The 22,367-nt window shown below is 40.4% G+C and overlaps 1 protein-coding gene across 1 annotated transcript in view; it reads left to right on the top strand.

Moving 5' to 3' along the window:
* PDLIM3 (PDZ and LIM domain 3) overlaps window positions 1-20,564 on the top strand; it is a 28,571-nt gene extending 8,007 nt beyond the window's left edge. The window contains exons 4-8 of the mRNA XM_011959791.1: window positions 8,428-8,495; window positions 14,201-14,464; window positions 16,043-16,173; window positions 18,077-18,188; window positions 19,838-20,564. Coding sequence (XP_011815181.1) covers window positions 8,428-8,495; window positions 14,201-14,464; window positions 16,043-16,173; window positions 18,077-18,188; window positions 19,838-20,027 — 765 coding nt within the window. The 3' untranslated portion in view covers window positions 20,028-20,564. The remainder of the gene's footprint in view (window positions 1-8,427; window positions 8,496-14,200; window positions 14,465-16,042; window positions 16,174-18,076; window positions 18,189-19,837) is intronic.
* Window positions 20,565-22,367: the final 1,803 nt, after the last annotated feature.

Below are 22,367 nucleotides of genomic sequence, written 5' to 3' on the forward strand. Positions count from 1 at the left end.
CCTTCAAGTTTTCCACTTGTCTCCATACGCCTCTGATTTCTTTTGCGAAAAGATGTTGAATAACATCAGTACATGTATCTCCTAGGGCTTCTCAAAGGTTAGAATAAAATAATACAAGCAAAGAAGTTGTCACATTGAGTTGTTCATAGAAATACTCAAGTAAGTGGTAGCTCTCCTTATTATCAGTACGTTACCCCCACCCCAGGCTGGAATCAGAAGGTCTCCTGGCCTTTCTTGCTGGTGAGATAGTTAGCTGCCTACATGATAGGACGTCCTAGAGGCTAGGAATGCCTTCTTCATTGCTATTACAAGGGTCATGACAAGTGGATCCAAGCTTTATTTTCAGTTAAAATAGAATCTCTCCAGGAGAAGAAGGATCCTGAGCAATATAATCTTTAGAGGAAATGAGTTTATTAGATTATTGTCCTAGAGTTTTGACTGAAGGGAAGGTGGAGTCTGAATCTAAAATCCACTAAAAGCAAAAAGGAGGAAACAATAAGCCCCAAAAGGAGTGATCAGGACAGAGAATATTCATGAAGGCAGGAAGCTTGAGGCTGTTGTCTTCCCTCTAAGTCCCCCTAGCTCAGTAAATAGCCCACAGCTCAATAAATAGCTGACAAATGGATGAAAGGAACTGAAGGGCCTAAAAATGAGCTGTGCATTTTCTAACATTGCCAGGACCTGTCCTGGGAGCCAGTTCTCAGAATGGTGTTCTGCCATCACTCCCAGCTGTTGCGTGGAAACTAATCTTGAAAGTTGAGCAGGGCCAGGTGCATTGGTTCATACCTATAATCCTGAGAGGCAGAGGCATAAAGATTGTTTGAGCCTCAGAGTTTGAGACCAGCCTGGGCAACGTGGTGAGACCCCATTTCTATAAATTTTAAAAATTAACCAGGGCGTGGTGGTACACACCTGTAAGTCCCAACTGCTCAGGAGGCTGAGGTGGGAGGATCGCTTGAGCCCAGGAAGTCGAGGCTGCAGTGAGCTGTGATTGCACCACTGCACTCCAGCTTGGGTGACAGAGCAAGACCTTGTCTCAAAAAAAAAAAGAAAAAGAAAAGAAAAAGAAAGTTGAGTGGGATGCTTAGGCAGGGTAAGACTTTCTGCTCTTTGGGGTAAGTGAGCAAAAGATAAAATGGATGGCACAGATAATAAATACAATGAGAAGGGATCTGAATGCTGATGATCCCCGTGACATACTAGGTGGGCTGGTGAATAATGATACCTCTAGTCAACTTTTGCTTTTCTAGAAGAAAAGATTGGAAGAAAAAAAGAAAGTTCTTGAGGTAGAGTTCTCACTTGTATCTAGCCCTTTGCAGAGATGCCCAAGCCAACCTGCTTCCTCCCACCCTCATCAATTTATCATCTGGAGGTAACTGTTAGAAAAAGAGACTATATGGTGCTTTTGAAAATTCAAGTCAATACACATGCATTTATTGACCACTCAGCCTCTTACTACCTGGACCAACCGGATGGGACTCTGCATTTCCTTTTCCCTACACAGCACACATCCAATATTGCACTGCACCCTTTGCAAATTATTTTTCCATGTAAGAATTCCTCCTAATTTTTAAACCCAGTTTCATTAATATGAGATGCAAGAAATGAGGCCGACTAGACAGATCTGACCAAAGTGCCAAATCCCCAGTGATCCTTCCTCATGGTTGCATCCCTCACCCTGGCATGTAAGGTAATTCAGCAGGTATTTACTAAGCACAAAGTGAGTTTAGACCAGGATGGGAGCCCGCGTTTTGCTAACATCTCTCCAGAATTGGAGTTTAAGGGTGATTCTCCAAGTTGTAGCTCTAGCAGAGGCTTCTTTTGCAAGTCTATGAGTATTAATTTATGACTATGGTTATTCTAAGGATGGGATTTTGAGGCATAATCCTAATTTTAAATACTCCGACCTCTTGTCAATCATGTATTAGCCCTTGTGTCCTACATTTGGGGGTTAGAAAATATGAGTATTTATGATACGAAAAATGAGATAAAATTGCTTTTTTTTAAAGGTTAAGATTAGGTTAAGGTCTATAGCAGCCAGGCAGATGGAGCCTTTGAACGTTCCATTACTTGGCATCATGACTAATTCTTACTGACATGCTCTCCAAGAGGCCGGTGTTTGAAATGCTCCAAGATAAGGACAAATTCAGTTCTACTAAAGAACCAAAGGATTTCTACTCCTTATGAGACTCTCAGGCCGGATTTCCGCATGGCCAGTTTATGTGACTTGGTCCTTCAGGACAGACATTCCCCGCACGAAAACAACTAAATTGCAGTGTATCTCCTGCTATCCAAAAATCCTGTAGAGTAAACTAGAACGAAATGTGCCGATGAAAGTCGGACAGTGAGTTTCACTTGTGGACTGAGACTGGAGAAAAGCTGAGCTGTGGTGATAGGGTTTTTCGTTTTTCTAAGTAATACAAAGCGATACAAAAAAGATCTTTTCCTTTTTTATCAAAATGACAACTCTGCAAATAGAGCAATCTTCTGGACAGCAAATATGTGTCAGTTAAAGACACAAATGCCATTAATATATCATGCTTCAAGATGTCATTGCAGATGAATAGCAAAAGGACACTGAGCAGTGTGAAATTTGAGTTTTTGTTTCTCAACCCAAGTCAAACTTGTAAGTTATGTGACCTTTGACATGGGAATAAAACACACTTTTTCACTTTCATATCTATTTGTCGGGGAAAAAACTATATTCTACCATCCAAGCCCAGTCATAGATAATAAAATGTTAGTATGTTTATTTCCGGGTTTCTTCCCCTGTGCATAGGTTTAAGCTAAGGAGACGTTTACTTATACGGTTATAGGAATAGTTGATATAAAATTTAATATCTAGATTTTAAAAATTTGACCGGGCGCAGTGGCTCATTCCTATAATCCCAGCACTTTGGGAGGACAAGGCAGGTGGATTACCTGAGGTCAGGAGTTTGAGACCAGACTGGCCAACATGGTGTGAAACCCTATCTCTACTAAAAATACAAAAAATTAGCCGGATGTGGTGGCGGGCACCTGTAGTCCCAGCTACTGGGGAGGCTGAGGCAGCAGAATCACTTGAACCCAGGAGATAGAGGTTGCAGTGAGCCAAGATTGCACCACTGTACTCCAGCCTGGGCGACAGAGTGAGCCTCCATCTCAAAAATAAAAAGTAATAACAATAATAATAATAATAATTATTATTATTATTATTATTATTTTTCCGTGCTATCATCAAATAGCTAGATTTTGTTTTCATGAGTTTAGACTTGAATTTTAGGCGTAAAGGACATGTTAGGTGTTGTTTAGATCAACTCCTAGCACCTGAATAAATGCCTTCCATGCAATCCTGACCACAATCTATTTTTCTGTACAAAAATAGACAGTATGGTCCATTTTTCAGTACAAAGTGTTGCTCCTGACTAAGAGTATGTTAATGAAGCTATTTGTCCTTTTCCAAAGCTTACAGTCTCAAACCATAACCCTCAGATTTGCTTAATGTTGGGTGAACAACTCAAAGGTATACTGTGCCTATCACAATACAAGAAAGATGCTTTTCAGAAACAAAGATGGTTCTTATCTAAATAAGAAGAAAGCTATCTCCATTTCCATAAAAAGGATTGCATCCTCGCCAGAGAAGATGGTAGAGTTTACATACACAGTCAGGAAGAGTGTGGGATAAAGTCATTTTTATTTTCATAAATAAAAAGCGTTTTGATAACTGGAAGGCAGCCCATATAAAACAAGCTTTCATAATCACCGTTTCCTCAAACTCTTCCTGGTGAGAGATGGGTAACCCTTGAAACTGCTCACTGGAGGAAAAATGATGATAAGGGTGTCTTTACTGTTCGTTTGAGGGGTGAGTATGAGGAGGGAGTGATTATAAATTTCAAACATGATGAAATATAATTTCTTCATCATGGCCTGATTAAATATAAGATCACTTCATAGAGTTTGTTTCTCTTATATACCTACCATTTTTTCATATATATATGATTTGATTTGATATATACATATGTATACATATTGTATATAAATATGTATGTGTGTATTTGAATCAAACATACTGTTTCTATTGGAGATGGTTCTGAATCGTAAAGATTATCTGAATCTTTACCTGTGAGCAGTCTCCAAGTAAGAAGTTGAAAGGTGAAGCCTTTGACTGCTGTCATGTCTGAGGTCATTCCAAGGACGCGGGAGACTGCTGTCCATGGCTGCATCCTCTTCACGTCAGCAGAGTTCTGTCAAGTTACTTAGCTTTCACTGGGACAGCTCTAGCATTCCGTTAGTTCAAAATGTTGTTCCTTAATATAAGCCTCTAACATTTAAACTAAAAATGTTAAATGTATCAATTCATGGGAATAATTACATATTGAATTCCTAAGAAATAAGAATGATCTGGGTGGTTTTGTCTAGATAGAATAAACACAAGAGCTGGACTATATTAACTGTTGTATACACTTTTTTAGCTGGTGTTTTCAGTTACTTGTGATTTTTCCAGGAAAAATAAAAATGAATTAAAGTGGAACAGCAGACTTCTAATTGGTTTTGTCTTTTGATTACATTTGACCATCAACAATGATGTAAGCCTTGGATAGAATGTTGCCTCTGAGTGCCCCACTTAAATTTCTTGTTAACCTTTGGTGTATACACCTCATTGTGCTTTTTGGAATGACTCTAAAAGCCCATAAACTAATGCTTTGCAAAGCCTAAATAAAAATGTTTGCAGCCTGTATTAGAAATACTTCCTTTTAAGATCTGAATGTAAAATAGAGGTTGTTGGTTTTTTGGTTTTGGTTTTTTTTTTAACAAATTATGCATTTGTGATCTTTGCAATATATGTATAACCAAACCTGAAAATTGCAAAGAAATTGCTTGGAGCTGATTAACTACATGCTGCTATTTAGAAATTCTACTAGAGATTATTAATGCACAAATATTTTCAGAGAAGCTGCCTCATTTACAGGACAACACTACCTGTATTTATTTATCATCTTAAGGCCAAGAAGAAATAAGGGCAGAGGTATTTTCCATAAAGCCATTATATTATGTTAGTTTTTATTAATTCAATTCTACTTACCAAGACTTTAAGGCAGGCCTTACTTTAAGGAAAAAAAAAAAAAAAAAGCTAAGCTCCACAAAACTTAAGTGATTCAGTAATGCCTGATTCTTCAATTAGCCTGAGAGACTTATAATCCACCAGAACTAAACTAGGGCAGTTAGGCAATTAGCGTGCTGTCTTCTCTCATATCAAAAAGGCTTGAATCATGGCCATTGTCATTACTTACAATTATTTCTAGTTTTTCATGCCATAATAATGGCTAATTATACTGGTTAATCACAAAACTCAGCCAATCCAAATTCACTAATAAATCAGCTAAATCATTTAGATTGCGCCATTTATAAATGTTTAGCTACACACATTTTCACAGGCTCTAGGATTAGGCATTTTTCTAAAGCTCCATTTGATGGTTTGGGTCATTCTGCTCCCTAAGAGCAGCTGCAATAATGTTAATCAACTCTTTGGCCGTGAGCCTTTATTATGAAGGAAAAAAGTTAAGTGAACAAGATATCAGCCAACTCAATCACACTAGAAAATCATAGACTAAATTGAATTCAACTCAGACCTTCTTTCTGGGTTCAGGAGGCTGTTGAAATATGCTGTCCAAGGTTGGTGAGAGAAAAGCTGTTCTTCACCCCATCACAGATTCTCAGGTCCCCTAAGATTTGGGGCGGGTGGAGTCAAAATCTCCTAGGCCAGGATTCGAAGCTGCCCCCCACTGCCCTGGCATAACTTTTGTTTTTTTAAGTGAGCTTTGCCAGTAGGCCCAGAGAGTAGAAGAAGGAGTACGCTCAGGAGAACTTAAAGAAAGTGTTCTGTAGGAAGTTGTTCATATTCTCAGGCACAAGAATCTTCTATGAAAAACTCTGGTCTTACACCTGGGGAAGAAAGACCCTCTCTTTTCTTTCCTCCTCCTTCTTTTCTTCTTTTTGTTTTGGACAGTCTGTTTTCTAACAGAAAAGCATAACCCACAACTTATCTGAAATGAAAAGAAGAGAAAAATAAATACTACAGGATCTTTTTTTTTTTTTTTTTTGAGACGGAGTCTTGCTCTGTGGCCCAGGCTGGAGTGAGTGGCGCGATCTCGGCTCACTGCAAGCTCCGCCTCCCGGGTTCCCGCCATTCTCCTGCCTCAGCCTCCCGAGTAGCTGGGACCACAGGCGCTGCCACCACGCCCGGCTAATTTTTTGTGTTTTTAGTAGAGACGGGGTTTCACCGTGTTAGCCAGGATGGTCTCGATCTCCTAACCTTGTGATCCGCCCGCCTTGGCCTCTCAAAGTGCTGGGATTACAGGCGTGAGCCACCGCGCTCAGCCACTACAGGATCTTTTAATGCTTTAAAGACAATAATCTCTTTCCAGTATTATTTCAAATAATTATATATGTTTGTACGATTTCAAATCTGGAACACCGGTGCCACGTTCACAAAAGTAAATGAAGTTGATGTGAATGTGTAAGGGAAAATAGTGTTAGAAAGATTTATCTCACTAATTCTGCCAAATAGAAAGATTTGGGGCCAGGCACAGTGGCTTATGCCTATAATCCCAGCACTCTGGGAAGCCGAGGCAAGTGGATCACCTGAGTTCAGGAGTTCGAGACCAGCCTGGCCAACATGGTGAAACCCCATCTCTACGAAAAATACAAAAATTAGCTGGGCCTGGTGGCGCACACCTGTAATCCCAGCTACTCGGGAGGCTGAGGCAGAAGAATCACTTGAACCAGGGAGGAGGAGGTTGCAGTGAGCCGAGATTGCACTATTGCACTCCAGCCTGGGTGGCAAGAGTGAAACTCTGTCTCATAAATAAATAAATAAATATTAAAAAAAAAAAAAAGATTTGGAAAGAGAATCAGTGACCTGTAATTGAGCATATTCCCTTTTGGTTTTCTTCTGTTGCTTAGAAGAAAAATGTTGTAAAGGCTTTACAAAATTATAAATCTGTATAAAATCTGGAAAACATGATTACCACATTAAAAAAATAACATAGGATTTCAGATCATTCAGACATGTTTCAAACTCAGGGTTGAGGACTTTGCTGTTTGGTCCTTTTCCCAAGGAATAAAGTGAAAATCCTCCTGTGAATCACACACATTTTCTCTCTGAATTACTGACTTTAGTCTTTTGGGGACTAGAGTAAACATGAAGAGGTCTTCAAACACACAACATGAAATCATCGCAATACAAAAGGGGGGGGTGGTTGTGTATATGCTATTCCTTCTTTCGTAAAAAGAGTCTTTCAGTTGTTTTTTCTAAAATTAAGATTATAGCTTAATCCAAGTTAAGAACTTTTTTTAAGACGTTTTTAAAAACAAGTCTTTACCTGGCTTAGTTTAAATGATTCAGTGTAGTTATTCATAAATGCTCATTCTCCTTGTTTTGTTCCCTCATTTCTCAAAATGGGAGTTTATCAATATATCAATAGAAGAGAAACTATATGTAAATTCTACTTGAGAAAATGTTAAGTATAATTTTCAAGCCAAAAATCCCATTTCTGACACAAAATGTCTGCATTCAAACGAGTCATTAGAATTTCTTAAAGCTATAGATAAAGAAGTCAGGGACAGATAAGAGACGCAATGTTTAAATTATTTTATAATATTTTAAATAAAGTCCGTTCCTTTTCACCTTAACATTTGATCAGTGAATATAGCACATGTACAGTTCAGAGAAAACCATGGAAAAGTGTATGGCTAACTCCTCCTCTAATCTTTCCATCAATCTCGTCGTGGGTAAAGATGCCTTTATTAACAGTAGTGATGCTGTTGGTTTCGCTCACTAATGGCTTTCTTGTGCGCTGTGTGGCTCTGTGTATTTTGTCTGCCATTGTACAGGAATTCAAACCCATTGGTACTGCGCACAACAGAAGGGCCCAGCCTTTTGTTGCAGCTGCAAACATTGATGACAAAAGACAGGTAGTGAGCGCTTCCTATAACTCACCAATTGGGCTCTATTCAACTAGCAATATACAAGATGCGCTTCATGGACAGCTGCGGGGTCTCATTCCTAGTTCACCTCAAAAGTAAGTATCCGACTCTGCTCTGGCCACAGTGTACCTAACAGTAATAGTATGGTTTCTTTTCTTTTCAAAAGTCCAGCTCTTGCTGTTTTATTTTTACTTTCCTGAAGGCACTATCAGATTTCTCTTTCAAAGACAAGTATCTAAAACATGTTTCTAATTGCTGTGGGGCCCGGTCCGCCAGTGCCTGACCATTTAATGGATAGATGGTTGAAAAGAAGAGATCGTCCTGGTTCCGTCATCACCTTTGCTAGTTATGACAATAGTTGGTGGTAAATAATCCTCTCTGTACAATTATCGTTCGTTTAATCTTATCTGAAAAAGAATTCGTCTTCCACTGAGGGGCCTTTTTAACACTTTGTTTTTACAGGATGTGAACTACTTTGAACACAAGCACAATATTCGGCCCAAACCTTTCATAATCCCGGGCCGAAGCAGGTCATATGCTCTGAGATTGTGAAGTTTGCAGTGCATGCTTCTTAAATCAGTTCTTACTAATCATCGAGAAAAGTAACTTGTAGATGTTTGCAGTGGCTTTTCTCATTGCGAAGCTTGTTTCAAAAGCAAAAAGAAACAAACTCACTTAGCAGAGTACAGAAGCCAAATAACTTTCATTTCCAAGAGTAAATATTGACAAGATTACAGAGCTGTGAAATTTTATGCAATCACCAAGTGTATTTATAGCGAACACCCCTGAGGCTCTGGGGACCCCATCCAGAATACCATGACCTTTGAGTCGGGCAGTCGGTGTATCTATCCCAGGTCAGGAAAGCCCTGCCAGCGGGAGCAGGCGTGGAAACCAGCCCCGGTTAGGAGCAAGGGATCAGGTGAACAAGACAGAATGAGAAGGAGCAAGCTCTTCCTTCTCGTCTCTCAGTAGAGAAACTGATCATCTTCAGGTCATCCTTTTCAAATATCTTCTCTAGAAATTGAACTCCAACCTAAGGGGAAAGAAAATAATGCCGTGTATTGCCAAATCAGGAAACAGTGACTTCAGGAAACTTCAGTTCCATCCTTCCGACCTCAGCCAAGCTGGTCAGCCCACAGGAAGGAAGCTGGTGGTTGGATTGGATTGATTCTGACAGGAACACTGAATGTGATTTACCGCAGCTGTTGCAAACTGGTGGCCCATGGGTGGATTTATTTCACAGGCATGTTCTATTTAACCTGTTTGTTAATAAAAAAGAATGTAAGTGCCTTTAGACAGAACATTGAAACTCACCATCTTGTCAAAATGCACATCACTCTTAAGTGTATGAGATGCGGCCCATTTTCATACACGTGTGACCTCCTGGCCCCTCTAGACACCCAAGCTTATGACTCCTGCCATAGGCTGTGGAGAGGGGGTCATCCCTTCTGTATGATTTCCATGTCCAGACCTTGCAGTAAGCTACAGGCAGAGCCAGGTGATTGTCTCAAAACATGCTGGACAATTCTTGTGATATCAGATCCAGGGAGGAGCCCTGGACTGGAGGAGCGGGAGAAAGGCGTGAAGAAGGCAACCATCTTGCTCCGTATCTTCCTTCCCTAGAACGTGAGCTCATTGTCTGCAGGGACCTGATCTGACTGGCTCAACATTATACCCCCAGCACCTAGAAATGAGACAGAATAAATGCTCAACAAGCGACCATCTACAAACAGACAAAATAAACGTCCAATAAATGCTTACTGCATAAAGGAATCAAATCCTGAGGGTGCACACCATTTCCCCAGCGAGCGGCGAGAGTCCGGAGCCGTTCGCTCCCGATGCTGGCAGCTCTGTTTCCTCTCCGGCCTCCCTGTGTGTTCCCTCGTTCCCATTCTGTTCTCATCTGCATCTTTTCTGTTTCTCCACTTTCAACAGCTTCCCCACCCCAGCCCAATCCCAATAACAAAACACAGGATTTAAAGTTAAAATGATACGATATTTTACTGTTGAATATATACAACTTCCCAAAGAAGCACAGTAAAATGAATAACTTGCGTTCTTTTCAGGTTAGTGTGACTGAGTCCACCCACACCAGCTCTAGGGCTTCAGAAGGCTGCATAAAGTGATATGTTAGAGTAACACGTATCCTGCCTTTACTAAAAACCTGTGACATTCCATTGTATAAAAAGTCAGGAAACTCAGAGAATCCTAGGTATATAATCCCGTTTAAAAAAATTTTTCATTTTAACTTAAACATGGGGATAATGACAAGCCACTCATAATGTCATTTGAAGATAACACCTTTTAATATAGCTGAATTTGGAAGAGAGGAGGAGAGAAACAGAAATGAGGGGATTTGCTTAAAAAACAGATGCCAGTGCACAAATCTTAAAGAACTATGAGGCCTGGTGTGGTGGCTCACACCTGTAATCCCAGCACTTTGGGAGACAGAGGTGGGTGAATCACGAGGTCAGGAGTTTGAGACCATCCTGACCAACATGGTGAAACCTCATCTCTACTAAAAATACAAAAAATTAGCTGAGCGTGGTGGCGGGCACCTGTAGTCCCAGCTACTTAGGAGGCTGAGGCAGGAGAATTGCTTGAACCCGGGAGGTGGAGATTGTAGTGAGCTGAGATCATGACACTGCACTCCAGCCCGGACAACGGTGTGAGACCCCGTCTCCAAAAAAAAAAGAATTGTTAAAGAGTGCCCCCAACATCCTTCTTCTCTTCCTGTGCCTCCTCACTATTTGCTGTAACTTCTGAATTTTTTGTTCCCACCAAACTATTCTTCATCAAGGTGGAATTGTAAGTGGCTGCATACCAACCTACAACTACATTTGTTTTTAACTTTTAAAACAAATGTAGTTTTTGTTTGGGTGCATACTACTTGTACATGTTTATGGGGTACATGTGCTGTTTTGATACATGCATACAATGTGTAATGATCAAATCAGGGTAATTGGGGTATCCATCACCTCGAGCAGTCACTTTCTTTGTGCTTTGGAACATTCCACATCCACTCCTCTAGTTATTTTGAAATATATAAATAATTGTTGTTAACTATAGTCACCTATAACTACACCGTTATGAACTTCTTTAATCAAAAGTAAGTTGAACATGCTAGTGCTGGGCATGGTGGCTCACACTTGTAGTCCCAGAACTTTGGGAGACCAAGGTGAGCAGATCACCTGAGGTCAGGAGTTTGAGACCAGCCTGGCCAATGTGATGAAACCCCATCTCTACTAAAAATAGAAAAATTAGCCAGGCATGGTGGTGCACGCCTGTAATTGCAGCTATTCAGGAGGCTGAGGCATGAGAATCACCTGAAGCCAGGAGGCAGAGGTTGCGGTGAGCCGAGATCACGTCACTGTACTCCAGCCTGGGTAACACAGTGAGACTCTGTCTCAAAAAAAAAAAAAAAAAAAAAAAAAAAGTCAGTTGGACATGCTAAATTGTTAACAGCTTAATTTCCCTGGGATTTTACTATTAGCTATGGTTCTTTTGATTATTTCATCATGACTGAAGCCTTTTAAAAGACTGGTGTTTTCATATTGCAAATATATAAAATTTTTAAGGTTAAAGCTACGATTAAATACATATGTAAGGTATTTTAGATCCAAGTGATAAAATACAATCCTATGAGCGGTTTTTGGACAAGTTGCTTCCAGAAGTAGGCCCCAAAATGTCTGTACACACCCCAGAGAAATTAGCAGTCTGTCAAATGATGTGCCTGGGCATGAAGCAATTGACTGCATTATCAACCTCACGAGTGGCCTTGCCAAGTCACTAAGTCAGTCTCAGAAAATCTCATCAGCACCTACCTTTCCAGGTCATCAGGAGCAAGTCACGGTGACCCATGATGATATATCCCTGGTGATATCCACAGTGACTGGAATCCATGAAAACTCGTTTACTTAAAGGATCAGTTTAAAAGATCTTTTTAAACTGGCCCAGAAATGTATAAAAGTTCATCCTCGTTTGCTTAGCATTCATTTCTCATTTATTTAATAGACATGGGCCTGATAAAGGAACTAGGAATGCAGGCTCAACTAAAATTACATAGTGCACAAACATGCATGTACTGTTGACCCTCAGAACATGGGTTTAAACTGTGCAAGTTCACTTATATGTGGATTTTTTTTCCAATAAATATATTGGAAACATTTTTGGAGATTTGCGACAATTTGAAAAAAGTCACTAACTGTAGCCTTGAAATATCAAAAAAATTAAGAAAAAGATTTACCATGAATGTACAAAATATACATAGATAGTAGTCTATTTAAGTGTTAATAGACTGTTTATCTGTAAAACTTCTGTTCAACAGTGGGCTATCGGTAGTTAAGTTTTGGAGGAGGCAAAAGTTATACATTTATAGCAGAAAAATATTACTGATAACTACTATAAAACATGGCACAACTGTAAGTTCTAAATTGATCATAGTTTATCTGCCCAGTACGGGCACTATGTCTGGCACACAGTAGGGGGAGAGTAGTTATAAATGCTAGTTGAGTAGGTTCATTACTGGGAGGCCGAAGTCTCCCAAGATTTAACTCTGTTTCAAATCCCTAAACTGATTTCGTAAGCTTCATTACACTCAGGTTAAATCCACGTGATCCTGACTAAACTGCACTGCAACTGAAAAAGTCCTCATATTCTTTTACCAGCTGAAGTCCATTTCAAGAGCCAGTATAGACCCTACAAAAATGGTGAATAGCCCACTTGACATTTTGGTATGTGATCTAAACATTGTACAGGTTGGGTTTTCAATAGGTTCTCAAAAGGCAGGAAGTGAAGGAGCAAGCTCACATTCACCTCTCTGGTTTAGGTTATGTAGGTAGTTAAATTGGATAACACAAGACAAAAAAAAAAATTTAAACGCATTTAGCGACATGAGTTCTCCAGACTAATCAGGCTGCAACATTGCTGGAGTGGAAAAAGTTCCTGCTCAATATCATTTTGGTTTCTTATCTTTATATGGGCTGAAGTTAGCATTAATACCTCTAGAGAGTAAATGCAGCTATGGGGCCATACTTGAGACCAGAGACAATCTGAACTTAGAGGTAAACACACCATATACATCCATTCTCTGTCTTGAGCTTACGCCAACACTAACTGGAAAGTATGATAGATGTTTATATTACTACTAATATTTCTTTTTGCTTTGTCTTAAATGACTATGCTTTTTTTACAGAAATCTCTTGGTATCTCTCATGCACGTGGGAAAATGGACTTTTTAGTCACTAGCATGTCAGTTGTTAACTGACCCCTATCCAGTTTCCAGATAGAATGTGAAATCTCCCTAGTTCTTCAATTTGCATGACTGGGCTTTGCTGTTTTCATAAGTCCCTGAAATGCATCTTTAAAAGGAAAAGGGAAATATGCATGGGATAGATGTGTGCTTCTGAAATTGTGCATAAAATAGCTATGTAAGAAATATAAGCATCAAAAGAGTGAAAGACCACTTTATTTCTCCTCTAATCGTGAATATCAAGGTGACAAGCATTTATTGGTTTTTTCTAGGGCTTGTATTAAACCACTGAACAGCTGTCTTAAAGTGTACTCCTCACAGAATTAAAGAGTAAAAATAGCAAATATTAAAATAGTAACAAAATATTTACAAGATAGCCTTCAAACATAATCTTTACCATAAAACCTGTAAGTTACCAATTACTATTTAATTAAAGCTCAACTGTATTACTGAAATATACTTCTGATTTTGAAATGTTGAGCCCAAATATGTGATTTCATCTTCATGCTGCATATTTGGTGTTCACTAAAACTTTAATTTTAAATGTTACACTTGAGAAATGTAAAAGGATGTCCAGCCAATGTAATTTTCCTTCATCATTTGTCTGTGATGTTGACCAGTTTTAAAGTCTTTGGCCTATTTTTAAAAAGTGAGGATAGCTGCAAATTTTCTACTTACTTCATCTACAACTCTTCTACATGTAACCCTCAACTTACACATTGCCTAGTAGAACAGAGCCAAAAAATGCAGTATCACCTGTACCTTTTAATTTTATTAAACTTTTTTCAATCACGAATTTTTCAACATCTTCCCTTGTTAAATAAATTCTAGCGACAAATCAAGATTTGGTTTTATTTTGATGTAATTCACCTCTCACTTTTGTCTTCAATTCCTTTTAACCTCTCTGTCCCTGTTCTCTGTGTTCTCCTGTCTGGACTGTCTGGCTCCCTGTGCCATCTCTGTGTAACGTGGTCATTAACACAGTGGATGCAGTACTCCCTCCGGGATTGACTGTGCCAGTGGACGCAGCACCCCTTCTTCTGTCAGTACTGTTAGTACCATTTGCCCAGGTGACTTGAAAGTGGCGGCTAAGCTGGCCCCTAACATTCCTTTGGAAATGGAACTTCCTGGTGTGAAGATTGTACATGCTCAGTTTAATACACCTATGCAGTTGTACTCAGATGACAATATTATGGAAACACTTCAGGGTCAGGTTTCAACAGCCCTAGGGGAAACACCTTTGATGAGGTAATACGAGTCTTTTTGAACCATGGGCATGTTAACTAAACACGTGGGCAGTGTCAGCTTTACCGGTGTCTTTTAACATTGTCTTAATGGAAAGAAAGCGATGTGAAAAGCTTTTTAAAAATACTAAGGATTTATTGCAAATATCTAGGCTTGATGATAAGGGTGATTTGGGGAATTATCTAAGTAGAGCTTTATGTGTCAGATGGCAATAAAATGAAATCCTGTCAGGACCAAATGTGTATGTCTCTCAGAAGCTACAGTGTACTTTACAAATATCTGGTGTAATACTTCTCAAAGTTGTTTATGACCTAGTAGGGATCAAAAATTAGGAAGGAGGTGGAAGGTTTACAGGAATGTTATGAGATGAGTCTTCTCTCTTCTGATAGAGCTTGTGGAGAGGTCATTATTTACCCATTTAAAATGTTTATTGTAGATGAAGGCTTTTGGGTGAATACCCTCAGGCTATTAATGTAGATATTGAATTTTTGCTGGTCTTTTTTGACTCATTTTTTCTTTGTTATAACTCTTTGTTCACAGTAATTTTGCCCTAAAGATTTTGATTAAAAAGATTTATTATAGGATAAAATCTTATTGCTGCTTTCACTATTACAGAATCACTATTTATAAATTAAATTATTATAATGTGTAAGAGTGTTAAATATTGATATCCCAAAGCTATCTCTTGGGATGAACACATTGAATTAATAATAGTGTAAGATATCTCAAAGCCATTTGCAAATATGACATAGGTAATAAAAATATTACAGATAGTATGTTTTCTAGATAATGCAATAAAATGATATAAAATAATAAAGTTTTTAGTGTTTAACATATAGTATTATGATAAAATTCTTTATTGTCCATTATGAATATATTTGTAGAAAGCATGTTAAAATAAAGCTGCTGTCATTATTGTAAATGAATTTTAATATGGCTATTTTTAAAAGACAGTGCAGTCAATTACAGCAGATATAAAAATATAAGTTTCTACATTGCAGGCTTTCAAACCCTGAGAAGTTACATTTCTAGAATTTACAAGTAAAATGATACCCTTATTATTTCCAGGGGTTAACAAATTAGCCTTAAAACTAAAAACATATTAAACCCTATACCTTTTGTTTAATATCAAAAGTAAATCTGAATTTTACTGACAGTTTGATGACTGAGAATAATCTAACTGAGTGCTTACTGCTGCACTTTCCATCATGTGTATATTGCCTTTTCTCTGGGAAAAGTTAATTTTGTTCACATCTATCATTATATATCCATCAGACTCGAGTCTTGTTTTTCTTAATTACTATTTCCTGACAATTATCTTTTAGTTTCCTTCCAAAGTATTTTGCCAAGTGGAGGAGTGTGGATGCAACTCCCCGATTTGTTGTTCAATGACATTTCCAAGGCAGCCATGTGAATTCACATTATGCTTTTAACTATACTAGAGATTCACTTGAAAATACTAGACCTCTGTTCAGGAGTGGCTGTGCATAGAGTAATGGCTGAGTATTGATGTCTGTGGCCTCTTGCACATCTGGTGCCTCCCAGCACCTGACGATGCTCCCCGCTGTGCCTGTGTTTCAGCGAGCCCACAGCCTCGGTGCCCCCCGAGTCGGACGTGTACCGGATGCTCCACGACAATCGGAATGAGCCCACACAGCCTCGCCAGTCAGGCTCCTTCAGAGTGCTCCAGGGAATGGTGGACGATGGCTCTGGTGAGCAGCCGCTGACACCTGCTGAAACGTATTGATAGAGGCCACTGCAGGCGGCGGGACGGGGAGGACAGCAAACATACTGGGAATGAAAGTCTAAAACTTGGTTTTAATTGGGAGCCAAATGAATTTTTGCTCAGAAGGATAGGGTACGGATGGTGCCTAGTTTAAAAAAGGAGATTCCAGGACATGTCCAAGTAGCCACCAACTGAAGTCATAAAAGGACACCAAAGACAAATTGCATTAATGGTTGTCAAGGGCTAACTCAGCTTACAAGTCATGAGATATCGTTTTAAACAAATATTGTCAAACTTCTCAGCCTCCCCCTACACTCTGGAGTATCACCATCATCAAAAACTAAACAACACTCTAACAAACCCTAACTATGTTCCATGTTCTGTGAAAAGTATTTTGCACACATTATCATTTAATCCTCACAGGAACTTGGGGAGGTGAGCCTATTATTTGCCCTACTTAGCAAGTGAGAGGCAAGGGATGGGCAGGTGGCCTTGTGAAAGGCCACACAGCCAGTGAGCCGCAGACCCGGGTCTCCAGCCCACTCCCGTCATCTTCAGGGCTGCTGCCCTGACCTATGCTTCTCCATGTCCAAAAGATACGGACTGTCCTTTAAAAGCCACACAAAAATGCAAAATGTCCCATTAGGATGGCTACTATAGAAAACATGGAGAATAACAAGTATTGGTGAGGATATGGAGAAATGGGAACCCTGTGCATTACTGAGGGGAAGGTAACATGGAGCAGCCACCCTGGCGGAGTATGGCAGCTCCTGGAAAAGTTAAACACAGAATTACCATGTGATCCAGCAGCTCCACTCCTAGGAATATACCCCAAAAGACTTGAAAGCAGGGACTCAAACAGATTCTTTTTCTTTTTCTTTTTTTGAGACAGAGTCTTGCTCTGTTGCCCAGGCTAGAATGGGTGGTGCATCTTGGCTCACTGTAACCTCTGCCTCATGGGTTCAAGTGATTCTCCTGCCTCAGCCTCCTGAGTAGCTGGGATTACAGGCACCTGCCACCATGCCTGGCTAATTTTTGTATTTTTAGTAGAGACGGGATTTTACCTCTTGGCCAGGCTGGTCTCGAACTCCTGACCTCGTGATCCACCCACCTCGGCCTCCCAGAGTGCTGGGATTACAGGCGTGAGCCGCCGCGCCCAGCCTGTATGCCAGCATTTATCTTATTCACAGTAGCCCAAAGAGGGGAAACACCCAATGTCCATCAAACGATGAATGGATCAGCAAAATGTAGTGTACACATGCAATGAAATATTTTTCAGTCTTAAAAGGAATTAAATTCTGACACATGGTGCACCATGAATGAACTTTGAAAACACTATGTGAAGTGAAAGAAGCCAGACACAAAGAGGCAAATATTGTATGATTCCATTTATTTGAGAGATCCAGAATAGGCAAATCCAAGAGACAGAAAACAGAATAGAAGTTACCAGGGGCTATGAGCAGGAGCACAGGGAGTTACTGTTTAATGGGTACAGTTTCTGTGAGGTGAAGAAATGGTTCTGGAGGTGGATATGGACAGTGCTTGCACAACATTATGAATGTACCTAATGTCACTGAATTGCACCCCTAAACGTGGTGAAAATGGTAAATTTTATGTATATTTTGCCACAATAAAAAATAATGCCCTCCGCTCCTTTGAGCGTTTTATAACAGTTTCCTCCAACCACAACAACAAAATAAATGTTTTCTCTAATTCCATTCTGTAATGCCCTATTTCAGAACAACGTCCCTTATGATTGCATCAGTCCTGCTCGGAATATGACAGTGCAGATGCAACTGAAGGCTAAAGTGCACAGTTTAAAATAGAAGCTTAGCACAAGCTGCAGCCAGCTGTGCCCTAGCCACACATGGAAACGCTTTGTTTTTCAGATGACCGTCCGGCTGGAACGCGGAGTGTGAGAGCTCCGGTGACGAAAGTCCATGGCGGTTCAGGCGGGGCACAGAGGATGCCGCTCTGTGACAAATGTGGGAGTGGCATAGTGTAAGTTTCATTTTTAACCCTGGAATTTACGATACCGCTTGGCGACAGTTAATTTCTTCTACTTTAAGACTTTAAAGGCAATTATGAAAACCAAATTTCTGTTCATCAACTTGAAACATAGGTCCCCAACATTTAACACATTGTGACTGTCACTCCTTAGATATACCTCCAAATTGTCACATCATATGAATCAGCAATTTTGACTTACAATTTCAGAATACTCTCATGAAAAAAAAATGTCCCAAATGTATGTTGAAAAGTCACTTCTAAGAATCATGACTTCACTTTAAACTCCCCCACCCCTGTTAATGTCTAGTCTTTAGTAAGTGTATACATTCAGTATACATAGTATCCTCCTCTGTATAAACACAGGGAAACAAATAAAGGCAGCATGAGGATATTAATTAAAATACATTATCTTTACCCAGTTTAAGTTACACAGATTTTGAAACAAAATATTGAAAAACTACTGTCAGCTTCTATTACAAGGAAATATTTATTTATTTATTTATTTATGGATTTATTTGGAGACAGAGCCTTGCTTTGTCACCCAGACTGCAGTGCAGTGGCGCAATCTTGGCTCACTGCAACCTCTGCCTCCCGGGTTCAAGTGATTCTCCTGCCTCAGCCTACCCAGTAGCTGGGATTACAGGTGCCCACCCCTACACCTGGCTAATTTTTGTATTTTTGGTAAGAGGAGGTTTCACCATGTTGTCCAGGCTGGTCTCCAACTCCTAACCTCAGGTGATTCGCCCACCTCAGCCTCCCGAGTAATTCCAGGTGTGAGCCGCCGCGCCCGGTGGGGACCTTATGTTTAAATAACTGCACTTGCTAGTTCAGGATCAAGTCAACCCAGATAATTCTGACATCCTCACGGCATTCGTGCCATGTGGGCACATCCCCATCCCATTATTCCATTCCCCTGCCATGAATTCACACACTGGCGTGTCCTCTGTCCGGTTAGCCAGGATACATCCCAAGAGGGCAGTGGGGGATAAACCTGGTTAGGGCAAGAGGAGGAACGTGGGACCAAAAGGTCAAAGCAGGGCAGGGAGCTCAGAGCAGAGAGGCCCTCAGTAAAATACAACGGTGCCTGACGTTACCAGAAGCAATCATTGTGCCTAAGCTGGAGTAAACTGTTCACAGTAGAAGCTAGTCCACCCACCCCAAAGGAATTCCATCTCTGCTCTTTGATCTGTTTTCTCTTGCTCCATTGAATAAAGGCTGGACCACCCAGATGGAAAGCAATCAGAGAGACACTGTTCATTGGGTAGATGACCACCCCCGTCAAAAGCAGAATCTTTTGCAGAGGGGTTGGTCTTGTCTCCATCATGTCTCCCTCTTCAAAGAAATGATGAGGAAAGATCATGAAGTAGGATCCTACAAATTTTCTATTAAGGACTCGTTTGAAAATCTGAAACATAGTCACACATCAACACCAGAGAGAAACATGGGATGGCTTATTGTGGATATCCTAGATCTCCATGACAATTACATACAGTTTCACGGCTGTGCATGTTTTCACAACTGGAGGCCATTGTTTCCTGACTGTGAAATAGAGAACACCTGCCTTCTCTGTTGGGTTCTCTCCTTTGTCTCAATTTTTGCTCTGTGGTTTTTTAACTTGAGCTCATTTTCTTCCCCAACAGCGGTGCAGTGGTGAAGGCACGGGATAAGTACCGGCACCCCGAGTGCTTCGTGTGTGCTGACTGCAACCTCAACCTCAAGCAAAAGGGCTACTTCTTCATAGAAGGGGAGCTGTACTGCGAAACTCACGCAAGAGCCCGCACGAAGCCTCCAGAGGGCTACGACACGGTCACTCTGTATCCCAAAGCTTAAGTCTCTGCAGGCGGGGCACGCACACACGCACCCACGCACACTTACACAGGAAGGCGCCCATGGCTTTGGGCAGAAGGATTGTGCAGATTGTCAACTCCAAATCTGAAGTCAAGGCTTTAGACCTTTATCCTATTGTCTACTGAGGAAAAGGAATGGGAGGCAAACGCCTGCTATGTGACAAAAACATACACTTCGCTATGTTTTGCAATTCTTTTTGTCTGGGGCTAGCAATAATGATATTTAAAGCAATAATATTTTGTATGTCATACTCCACAATTTACATGTATATTACAGCCATCAAACATGTAAACATCAAGATATTTGAAGAAGTCTAATTGTCTTTCCTTGACAAGTTGATTTTGCAATTGTGGTAAATACTAAATAACAATCTTGTATTCTAACATAATCTACAGTTCTCTGTTTCTGTTTTAACGATTACAGTGCATGTTAGGGAGAAAGTCCCTGAATTTCTTTAGTTTTGTATTCAAACAATTATACCACTGGATGCAACAAACATAATAAATACATAAAAGATTTTAAAAATACCTAATGAAGTGGCATTCATTGAATTCAAATAAAATCAACATTTCAATGAGAGAACCCAATCATATTTTAACATGTACACTAATAAAGATTTTAAGATAAATGTGGTTTCTTTAGGTTTTATAACTCATTACTCTTATGAGCACAAAATGTCTGATGATAGGAGAAGCATTGAAACTTGCTAAAGGTAATTCAGTCTCTTTCAAATTAAAAGTTTCACTTGCTTCAACAGAGTCTCTTTCAATTTAAATATCTCTTTCAGATCAATAGTCAGATTGAAGGTTCAAAGTCCATCACGGCTGTTTCTCAGGCTCAATGGTTCACCACCTCCTCTTCCCAAGATGGCATCTCCAGGAGGAAACAATTTAGAGGACTTCTAAGGAGGGCAGGGGGTGCTGGTCTCCTGGGGTCCTGCTTGTATCCACTGTTGAAATCCTTGGTTTCACTTGTGATCTATGGTCTGTTTTCTTGACATAGTTGGGGCCAGGCAATAATCCCACCTCCACTACCACCTCCAAAACTCTCAGCTCAGCTTTCCTGGAGTCATGGATCATCTGTCTGAGACATGCACTCCGCCTGGCCCTGGAGCAGGCAGCCTACCTTGCAGGCTCTGCACCGTGTTATCTTGCCTCTCGCCCAGGGTGGCCACAGGGGAATGCCCCTGACTTGCATCTCTCACCTGCTTTCCATGTTCCACACTGGGGACATACAGGAACTTCTGAAACTGCTCCCTCAGGTTCAAACCATGGGGAACCAGCAGGGTGAAGACCCTCAGACCTGTGTCACATGGTCATCTCTACCCCACTGTAGCTGCTGTCTTCTGGCCTGGAACAAGTGTTCTCCTCCCATAAGGTCCCAAATGGGACACAAGTTGTATTGCTCTGGGATTCTCCCAAACTTAACTGACTCTTTCTGACCCTGACCTGTTCAGGATTTTGACCACATGAGAGGAGCCAAAACACGTGCCTGGCCCCTGTAGGCATTTGACATTGCAACTCCTGTGCCAACACATGCATTCACTAACAGAGCTATTAAAAAATAAAACAGACTTTTGAGATCAAAGAAATGCATGTATCCAAAACATGTTTGTTCAACAGTCATTTGCAAACATTTTGTTCTGGGAAGGATATAAACTGAAAAGTTTAGAAAGCAAATGAATGGTAACTGACTTCAAAAACCTGAGAAACTTAAAACTCAACGTAGCAATGGAGAAAACCATAAACCAACCCAATTTACTCTCTAGAATCTTAAAAGGCATGGCAATGGGCAGCACCTGGCATTTCTGAACCTGAGGATAAAGGTACGACTACCATAAGGAGAGCTGAGTAGAAGCTGTTTCAGAAGCACTTATTCCCTAGAGCAGGGGTCCCCAACGGCCTGTATGGCCTCATACCAGTCTGTGGCCTTTTAGCAACCAGGCCACGCAGCAGGAGATGAGCGGCAGGCTAGCGAGCAAAGCTTCATCTGTATTTACAGCCGCTCCCATTGCTCGCATTGCCACCTGAGCTCCGCCTCCTATCAGATCAGAGGCAGCACTAGATTCTCAGAGGAGCACGAACCCTGTCATGAGCTGCACATGGAAGGGATCTAAACTGTGTGCTCCTTATGAGAATCTAATGCCTGATGATCTGTCCCTGTCTCCATCACCCCTAGATGGGACCATCTAGTTGCAGGAAAACAAGCACAGGCTCCCACTCATTCTATATGATGGCGAGTTGTATAATTATTTCATTATATTTTACAATGTAATCATAATAGAAATAAAATGCACAATAAACATAATGCACTTGAATCATC

This window comes from Colobus angolensis, unplaced genomic scaffold (genome assembly GCF_000951035.1).
Source record: "Colobus angolensis palliatus isolate OR3802 unplaced genomic scaffold, Cang.pa_1.0 Scaffold5, whole genome shotgun sequence".
Lineage (NCBI taxonomy): Eukaryota > Metazoa > Chordata > Mammalia > Primates > Cercopithecidae > Colobus > Colobus angolensis.